Raw genomic sequence first — 9551 nt, 5'->3', positions numbered from 1 at the left:
AAAAAAAAGATATACCACGTAAAGAGTAAGCATAAAAATAATTTGTACTTGGTTTTGACATGCACATTTACTAGCTTTTAGTTTTTACATGTACTTTTCCAATTACATTTACCTTTCAAAAATAGTAAAAACCTCGAAAGGGAGAAAAAATTATAAAACCAGACCATTTAGGGAGATTCACTTTCTTTTTTTACTTTTGGATTTCATTTGGTCAGTAATACTTGCTTTAAAAAAATCACTCATAAGGCTCCTTTTCTCCCCCACCTAGTGATTAATGAACAGTCTGAACAAGAGAAGGCCTTAGGATTTGCCATTTTCCCTTATCTGAACTCAAGGAGAAATTTAGGCCTTTGATCTAGGTACTGGAGCAAGCAATCATTCTTAATCACCTTATTTCATTTTTATTAATGGTTTTTTGTTCCCTTTATTTTATTGGTATTTCTTTTTTAGTTTATATTGCCGTGCCCCTTTGGGGTGGGGCCAGCCCACTTGAGACCCATGTGCCCTACAAAGCAGCACTTTTCACAGGTTAGAGCACCACATCATTCCCTTGGTTATTTTTCTTTCACCTATTGGTTGTCATTGAGTTCAGCTTTTTCTATAGCAGGGACTTTTTAAAAGTAGGATTTCAGAATTAGATAACCTCAAATTTGGAATGATTTTCTACATTCTTTAACAAATACTGAAGCTATGCGTACTCAAACTTAGACAATTCATAGATGGAATAAAGTTGAAAGAACACAAGTACAATTAACAAAGAAAACTCAAACCAAGCATGACTACAAAGAATGGTTTTGTGACATGTGACAAATCTTCTCAACCGTATAAATGAAAGGTACACCACCAATTCCCTTCTGGCATTTCTAGCTCTATAAGTTATTGTCTATTCCAACAAACTCCAGTGGTGTATGGCACCATTTTTCCCGCAAATGGTGAACTTGGAAAAAGTTTACCTGATAAACTAACAAACCTACCATAGACAAAACCCCCGTTTATTTCTTCAGGAAATGTTTTAAGATGTTTTAAAAGGTAGTCTCTGTAAAATTTAATTCCACAATTGAAGCAAAAGCCTTACCTAACTGTAACACTGAGCAAAGGTTATTTAAAGGGCAATGTGGAAGACGGGCAATGCTAAGAATTTGCTGGAATGTTGTTTACTTCTAAAAACTTAAACCATAACCTGGTGCTTCAAGGCCTTTTTTTTCAACACTGGCCATGTTTTAAAATATGCAGAGCAGATCACCCAGGGATGAAGTGGTAAGCTAAAGACCGATTTGAAGATTCATTTCAACTTGCCATGCAATTTTAAGTAAAGCTTTAAGGGCCTGCTATGCCTCCTATCGAAAGTAAATATCACACATCCTGTTTATACATCCTGGCTTCTTGTCCACGGGTTCTTCAAAAGAGTTGGTGACATCCCCAACTCACACTCCACCCTACCCCCAACTTCCTGCTCATTTGCATGCTATATTCCTACTTGTTAAGAAGCACCTCCCCTCAACAAAACACTCTGCATTACAATCATCTGTAAAGAAAATACTTTATTATGTTATGAAAAAGGCATCAATCAACTAGATTCATACTTGTTTGAAAAAATTGAACATTTATTAATTAGACAGTATGTGGGCATCCTGTTCCACATGGGAATGAGAAGATGCTATAGGTTTTCTAAGTATTGCACAGTCTGAAAAAACACCAACAAAAAAAGGGTAGGGGAGGAAAAAAAAAAAAGATCACATAATCTTGGGAACCATCTCACATTATGAATAATCTACCAAGAAACATTTAAAAAAAGAAAACCCTTTGTTTCTACAGTAGCTTTGAGTTTTTAGTTCTTGGAATGACTGTATTCCATTGAAGACATCTCAGTAACAGGAATCTTCATTTTAGCAATCCCATGTGCAAATATTAATAAAAAAATATATAAAATAATGCAATTCAACTCTTGCCATCACCCCGGCAATCATGACAACATTTTTGAGAACTGTTTTGCTTTAGAAACGGTTAAGCCGTAAGTTTTGCCTGAAGCTCCATCTCTGCAGCCCTTTTGAGTGCAACATCCACTAGAAGCTGAAATCCACTAAAATCCTGGTTGAGGTCCGGTGGGGTAGGGGGAGGAGTGTTGAAAAGACCACTCTGTGTATTTGTACTTGATCCAGATTTACATGTGTCCTCCGGGTACATGAGAGAGGTGTCTGTAAAGTTGCTGGCTGCTATCTGCTGTAGATCTGTGTTTTGACCCACACCAACTGACTGGCAGAGTGGGAAAGGCACATCTTTCAATGTAGTCACAGTGGTATGGCAGATCACTGATGGACGAGCCAAAATGGATCCCGGGGATGATGGCTTGGGAGACAGCGGTCTCCCTAGGGTTGGGTTTGGTCCAACTGAACAGGAATGAAATGGGCTCTCCTCTAGAGCCGGCATGAAGTTTTTGATGCCCATGGCTGGCTCCACAGAGCTAGCTTCAGAAATCTTGGCCCCACGGCGGGAAATTGTGAACTGATTTGGATCTTTGCCATCCTTTCTCAGCATATCAGGGAGGAGCCTGCGGCGGGCATTGATGAACCAGTTACAGACCTGTAATTACAACAGTGTGCTTTAACACTTTGCTTATTCACTCAGCAAACACTTTCTGAGAACAGTCCATGGGGTTCCTAACTGATCTCTCTCTTCGTAGTAAAGAAGGCATGAAAAGGCTTATCTGAACTTACAAAGTTATTTCAAGGTATTTGAACCCAGCCAAGAGAGAAAGACCTGCTTCCTGTCATAAACCTCCTCATCTTCTAAGACAAATTCCCTTTTTTGTCTCATCACCCTTAAACCTTCTCAGGAGGAAAAATGTATCACTTCTCAAATGTCTGACCATGTTTTTAGGGAAGGAGAGTTACCTTTTAACTCTCCATGTTAACCTATTACCTACTGCCCCAGTACATAGGTTAATCAACTACAGGAAAACCTTTCCTGTATGAAAAGGGCCACTCCTCCCAGTTACTGATTTTTCCCAGTTCAAATGACTGTGTCAACAGACATAACATGAATTACCTCACTGAAGTCTGTCCTTGTTTAAATACCAAACCAGTTTCCTGGGCAATAGAGTAAGTTTTAATCTCCTTTTTATGTTTGTTGCATAAAGAAAGGCACTTTTAGGCATTAAAGGAAATGCTATTTGACAGATGACAAGTATTTCTCTAGATAGCCAGTTACTAGCTTTTAGCACTATAAAGTTTACAGTAAAAATATATGCCTTTTTTAAAATTTTTGAGTGAGGAGGAGCTTAATGAATTGACACACACAAATGCTATAAAATGACTGTGAAAAGATAAAAATGTGTGCGTAGACCTCATGTTCGTTCTTCTTACCTGTAGTGTGGATAGGTGTGTTTGTTGGGAGAGTAATGCTTTCTCTTGCTCTGAGGGATAAGCATTGTATCGGTGTTCATACAGCCAGTCCCGGAGAATCTGAACAGATTCCTTGGGCAAGTTGCCCCTTCTCCTTCTCTTGCCTGAGCCAGCTGAAGAGGAGAGGTCCAGGGGGATGTCCATGCTGTCGTCATCCTCAGTCTCACTGCCGGACGCTACAACAACACCTGGAAAAGGACAAAGGCCGCCCATCAACCTCTATGATCAGCAAAGCACCTATGGCAAAGCTCATTTATTTTGATCATCAAACGCAACTGTGTTTTCTCAACTACTGAAAGCTAGGCAAAGGACCAGTGGTTTTCTGTCCCCAAACACTACAGCACACAGAAAGTAATCTGACTAGCAGCACGTGTATTCTCAACAAACTGTCAGGTGCACTTTCTTGCCTGCTTTCCTTTAGGAATTAGCTTCTCGCATTCCTTTTGAACGATGCTCTGAAAAGTCTTTCTTCTCTGATTCAGCAAAGCAGACAAACTGCACCCAAAGTGAGCAGCTTTCCACATATGAAATGGTTAGGGTGCAGAGGCCAGAGTGAGCCTAACAACCTCTTGCTAACTAGGAAAAACAATCTAATGTACATTTTAAATGCTGTTCCTCCTCCTTCCATTGAAGATTTGAAATAAAAGGGAAGTGTCATACATTATATTTCCCACTGATCCGAGGGAAAACTACAAACTTGAAGCAGTTAGTATTCTAAAGATAAAGATCATTTCTTACTCACTGCTATCTACATTTATTGGAAATTAAGACATCTACTTTTAATGGACAATACTAATCACTTCTCACCAAATACAAATAACCACTGAACTTTTCAGTTTCATTACACACAAATATTTTCCTACCAGTAGTACTTCGTTAAGGTCAAAAGATGCCTAATAGTGAATAAACTTAAAAATATCCAGAAATTTCAGCCTCCAGTTTAATCTCAACCTAGAATACTGCAACACAACTTACTCAAATTATTCCACAACAAAGAAAACTCAATAGTTTAATTCCCAAAGGAAACTCTTCTGATTATAAGTATTTTAATCCTAGCAGAAATTTTAAGAATTCACAAGACAGAGATTTACATCACAGATAGATTGGGTTCGATAAAAAGTCACACCCGGCCCTTAGACAGTCAAACATCATTGGAAACGTGGAAAATTTAGATAACAAATGCCACTAACCACCCCCACACCTCAAAACTACAATGGTCAACTCTGAATGACTCAAGTAATTCTCTCTTTTTTGAAGGCCATCTAGAATTTGTACAATGCAAATGAATTGCAAACTATAGCACACTAGCATTTCCATATTAGGGAAATTAATTAAAATAACACACAAAAGTAAAAGTATGCATTATTAGCTTTGTATTTTTTCTCTGTTGTATCTGATTTTGGGTGAAAAATGACTCAACCTTGATTAACTTGTTTTACCACGATAGGAAATAAAGACAGAATATTTTTCATAAGAGATAAACCATTCAATATATTTTTATGGAACTTTTTTAAAACCTTTGTTTTAAAAGCATTTCAACAATGAAACTGAAAAAGTCACTCAGAGATTTGTTGAGGTGCTGGCTCACCAGGTAGTTGACTCTGGATTCACTTGGTAACACAATTTTAGTTCTGGACTGCAGGGGGCAGAAGGTGCAGGAGGGAGTGTCTGAAGCCAGAACTCTCCAAAGACAAAGTAAAGCAAGTTCTAACAAAGGAGAATGAGTTTGCAAATTCACTTTGGCTCAAAGCTTAACAGATAGACATAAATAAACCACAAAAGAATCTTAAATTTTAACCACCACGTAAGTGAAATTTCCCTTCACTGAAGATTTAACTGCTAAGAAAAATTAAAGAAAAAGAAGAAAGGGAGACATTTAAAACTGAAACCGCTTTCACTGTTGAGAAAACGGGACATTTTCAAAAACCCTACTAAAATTTGTATGAAGAGCCTTGAATTTGTTTTACTTTTACATTTGCTTTGATAATTAAGGAAGTCTTTAAAAAATGTGTCAAATAATTGAATGAGTACAGCAATGTGAATAAGGCAATTTGTTTAAGCTCTCCAATTCTGAAAAGGCAGACATTCTTCAAGGCTATCTTCCCCCCTCCGCTTTTTAATCTGGAGAAAGTGTGACAATTTGCTCGTTGAACTGTGAATTCACAACTGTAAATGGTAATAACAAAGAGACGGAAACAAACAGAAAAACCTGAAGGCTGCCCTTTGATCTGCTTACTTAGTTTGACACCAAGTTTGATCTCTCCGAATGGGCTAGTGACACTGGCACAAAAGTTAAGTTTCAGTTAAGCAACACCAAACCGCAGCGCGACATTACTCTGTCCTCAGTTCATTTAAATAAATGAATGCCAGGCCTCTGGACCTCTTAACAAATATTCCCAATATGTGCACAAAAGCTGAGGTAACAGGAAGCTAAGGCTGCGTTCCTTGGCGACGCCAGATGATATTTCACTGCAGCAAACCCACGTTCGCTGCTGTCAGGACTGGTTTCATTAAAACCCTCCCTGGTGGTGGCTCAGCTTTGAAAAAGAAAAAGACTTTTCTTCGTTAGTCATTTCCTATAGTAACAGGGCTTTTGAAAAGTTTCCCGGTTACGACTTGTTTCCAAACTTCTTGCCTTGCTTACACTTAAAAAAAAAAATGTGTTTCCAGAGGGAGGAGAAAATTCGCGAGCCTCTTCTGACTCTATCCACATACAAGGAAATGCTGTTTGGAAAGTCACAAGATGGCCTGTGGGTCCCACCGCTCTGAAGCAATCTTGCTTGGACACTTTCTTTTCTGAAAACGTCGGTAACATCATGATGGGGGGGGGGGCGGGACAGAGAGATCGTGGTTGTAAAGTTGGACTTAAAAAAATCTAGAAGCTAGAAAAGAATCGAAAAATAAGATTCTAAGGAAGAGTTTCAAGTATATACTTGGTAAAACCCAAACTTAACCTAGTAAGTTTCCTGATCAGAATCTCTGCTCAAGAGAAGTAACCAGAATCTTACTTAACTACCGCTCGAGCCACTAAATCCAAGGTGCTCTCGGCTGGACGCGGCCCAAGAGAAATTCGAGAGCAAGAATCCACCAGTGTCAGAAGCCAGGAGCAAAAAGACTCGAGCGAGGGTTTGTGTGTGTGTGTGTGTGTGTTCTTCGTTTTCCTCCCCGAACCTTCTTTCTGCTTGTTCTTAAGCCATTTTAAGAGACATTTTAGGCATCCTCAGCTTTTTAGGAAGATACGTTAAAACCACAAATCAGTCTCCCCAAATCCCCGGATCTGTAATTCAGTTTAAGGTGCCTTTGTTTTCCAGTCAACTTGAAAATGTTTTCACTGACTTTTGTAAAACAGACAAGACAATAGCCCAACTCCACCAGCCAGGCGGGATAGATTTTCTCCAGAGCGCTTCTCGGGCCCCCTCTGGGAGCCGTTTTGCCCCGCCAAGGTGGATTTACAAAGGCAGCGGGCAGGATTGAGAGGGACGCGAGGCGAGGGAGGGGCCACCGGGGCGAGGAAAGCAAAGTTGCTTTGTTCTGGCGAGTTCCTCAGCCTCAACTGAAACCCGTCCCCAACGCGGCCCCAGTCAGCACGGCCACGTGAGGAGTTCAAAAAGTCTCAGGTTAGGAGAAGAAACAAAAAATGATGGCGTGAAGCTAAGCGTTCTGAGTGGCCAGCTCACCCCCACACCCCACACCCCACACCGTTTTGCTAGGAAAACCTAAAAAGGGAAAAGAAACTCGGCCCCCATCGGCCGTTTCAGGCGTCCTTTTCCCTCTCCCCCTTCTCCTGCTCTAAACCAGTCACAAAGTTTCCCCTACAACATGTCACCTTTCATTGTTTCCATGAGTCGGCGCTGAGTGGCCCGAGCCGGCGCACCCGGGGCTGGCGACCGCGAAGGTCCCCACCGGCGCCGCCGGCACTTCCCTGCCTGGGGCCCGGGGGCGGTGGACCGGGGTGGGGGTCGGGGAGCACGGAACCTCGAGCAAGGTCTCCGGGTCTCCCGAGCCCGAACAATGGGGGAGCCCACCCCCGGCGGCAACCCGCTTTGCGTTCGACTCCACAAGCAAAAGCCCCAACGTGTACCCCCCTCCAAGTCCCTTCCACTAATACCGAGGAAACCCTCTGCAGGGACAAGACCTGTCAGTCCCACGGACAGCCCAGGCGACGCTGCGCGATCCTCGGGAGCGTTTTTGGTTTTTGTTTCCCAGAACTAAGAGAAACGTCCCAAGCTTTAGCCCCCCATTTTCTCACTTCGTCTCTTGGGGAGGGGGTGGGGGTCCCTAGGGAGTCTACTACGCACTACTACGCCGGGAGCCTTTTTTGACATTTAATTTTTCTCTCGCTGGGAAAAGGAAGGGATGAGCGAAACTCCACAGGCTTCAAAGTCTTTCCCAGACTCAAAAGAACGCAACCCCCGCGTCAAAGCGTGCCTGAAGGAACTCTCTCGGCCATGAGGCGGTTCCACTTTCGCATGACTCGGTTTCACCCGGCTGGCTGTAAAGTCTGAGAGAATGTGGAGTAATGTGGTGCTGAAAAAAACTCGAGGAATCTCCTGGGCATGCGCAGGAGTCTCCTCCCCCCTCCCCCCGCCCTGCTTCCACCGGCGATTAACTTCTGTTTTGAACTGCTCGGCATAAATCACAACAGAAAGGCCAACTCCGGCCTAACGACAGAATTTTCCAGGGTCCCCTCCCGGTCAGGGTCTCGCAAGTTAAACTTCCAAAGGAGTGAAAGTTCTTTGACCTTTTGTGGCGGTTTTTTTTCCTTTCTTTCTGTTTTGTGTTTTGGTTTTAAACTGACGGCAAGTTTGAGCGGAAACAATGACAAGACTCACTTTGTGCGCTCACAACTAAGCCTGCTTGTCACACTTGGCCACATTTCGCCTGCCTGCCGTTTTGGGCAGCTCGCCCTGGGTTCTAACTCCTTATTCTGGCCCAGGGCATCGTGAGAAATCTTTTAAAGACCCGGAAGGTTTTAAAAAAAAAAAAAAGAAAAAAAAAGTCTTAACTTTCCAAACCTCTTGACACCCGAGGGCGCTTCAGGGTCCAGGATTCCATTCCCTCAAATGTGAACACGCCACATTCCTAAAGCAAGGAGACGTGGGCCGAACTTTCAGACAAAGGCTCGGGGGCCTCGGCAACGCCAGGCGGCCGGGGTCCGACGGCGCCGCGGGGGACGTCCCTCCGACCCCAGCCTGAGGGAAAGAGCGAGAAGCCGGGCGGCGGCGGGCCCGATCGCCGGGCAGCGGGCGCAGACAATAAAACTTCACGCCAGGCGGCCGAGCGGGTTTCTTGACAAGGCGCCAGCAGCGTAGAGAGGCCCGTATCCCGACAACAGCCCCCCTCGTGTTGTGTCTAGAAGGAAAACGTCAACTGCCATGCCAACAAAGACAACGGCCGCGCTGCCCGGGAGTCCCCGGGGCGGAAAAGTCCGCCAAGTCACTTGAGCCCCGGCCCGCGAGCACGTTTCCCCGCGCCGGGCGCCCCCCGCGCGCGACCCGCTTACCTTTCTTGCCTTTCATTCTCGAGCCCCCCACGTCCGGCGGCAGTTAGTGCCGAGGTCTCCGAGGCCAAAAGTGGCGGCGCGGCGGGCAGACGGTGCTCCTGCTCCCCCCCCCACGCGCTCCCGTAACTTGGAGGAGGTGCTCGGGCCGTTAGTGCTCAACGACGCGCTCGGCCTGGGACCCGGCTCGGCTGACACTGGGGCTGCCTCCCGCCGGGATCTGCTTGGCGGCCGGCCGGGGGCTCGCCCGCCCGCCCCGACGCGCTGCCCTCCCCGCTTGGCTCTTTGTTCCCGGCTCCTGTGCGGCGCACCTCGGCGCTGTCAGAGTGCGCGGCGAGGAGGAAGGTACCCGAGGTCCTGCCTCCGCCCCCGCCCCGTCCCCCGCCCGCCCCGCGCCGCCTCGCCCCTCCCCCCGGCCCTCCAGCGCCGCGGCCGCGCCGACTGCGACTCCCGGCCGCTGTCACCGTCACTCCGGGGCGGCCCAGCGCGCGGGGGGTTGGAGCGAGTGGAGAAACCCAATCCTCCCGGGCTGTGCGCGCACCCGATCCGCGGCCCTCGCTGGGCTGCTGGCCGCCGGCGGGCGCCGCGGGGCTCTCCTTGGGCCTTTTTTCCCCGAGCTGCTTAGGGCGCGTTTGGTCAGGAAATTGCCA

At 45.5% G+C, this 9551-nt stretch overlaps 1 protein-coding gene across 2 annotated transcripts; it reads right to left on the bottom strand.

The window, feature by feature from the left end:
* Positions 1–1523: 1523 nt before the first annotated feature.
* On the bottom strand, positions 1524–9227 carry TGIF1 (TGFB induced factor homeobox 1). Of its 2 annotated transcripts, none has more exons than XM_037806205.1 (3): positions 8417–9227; positions 3363–3589; positions 1524–2580 (listed from the first exon to the last, which is right to left on the bottom strand). In XM_037806205.1, the coding sequence occupies exons 1-3, from the start codon at positions 8454–8456 to the stop codon at positions 2005–2007; spliced, it is 843 nt and encodes a 280-aa protein (XP_037662133.1). In that variant the 5' UTR covers positions 8457–9227; the 3' UTR covers positions 1524–2004. The 2 variants fall into 2 exon arrangements, with proteins under 2 accessions (XP_037662133.1, XP_037662134.1); XM_037806206.1 differs by having other exon boundaries at positions 8905–9226.
* Positions 9228–9551: the final 324 nt, after the last annotated feature.

This window comes from Choloepus didactylus, chromosome 16 (assembly GCF_015220235.1).
Source record: "Choloepus didactylus isolate mChoDid1 chromosome 16, mChoDid1.pri, whole genome shotgun sequence".
In the NCBI taxonomy this organism is placed as follows: domain Eukaryota; kingdom Metazoa; phylum Chordata; class Mammalia; order Pilosa; family Megalonychidae; genus Choloepus; species Choloepus didactylus.
Note: the sequence above shows the minus strand (reverse complement) of the source record. Positions and strands in the feature narration are given on the sequence as shown.

Excerpts from the sequence above, each read along its gene's own strand:
- TGIF1 (XM_037806205.1), bottom strand. The coding sequence starts at position 8,456 with ATGGAATCCTGGACCCTGAAGCGCCCTCGGGTGTCAAGAG. Across the intron at positions 3,590-8,416 it reads GCGCCCTCGGGTGTCAAGAG|GTGTTGTTGTAGCGTCCGGC; the intron begins GTTTGGAAAGTT and ends GTCCTTTTCCAG. Across the intron at positions 2,581-3,362 it reads CACACCTATCCACACTACAG|GTCTGTAACTGGTTCATCAA; the intron begins GTAAGAAGAACG and ends TTGTAATTACAG.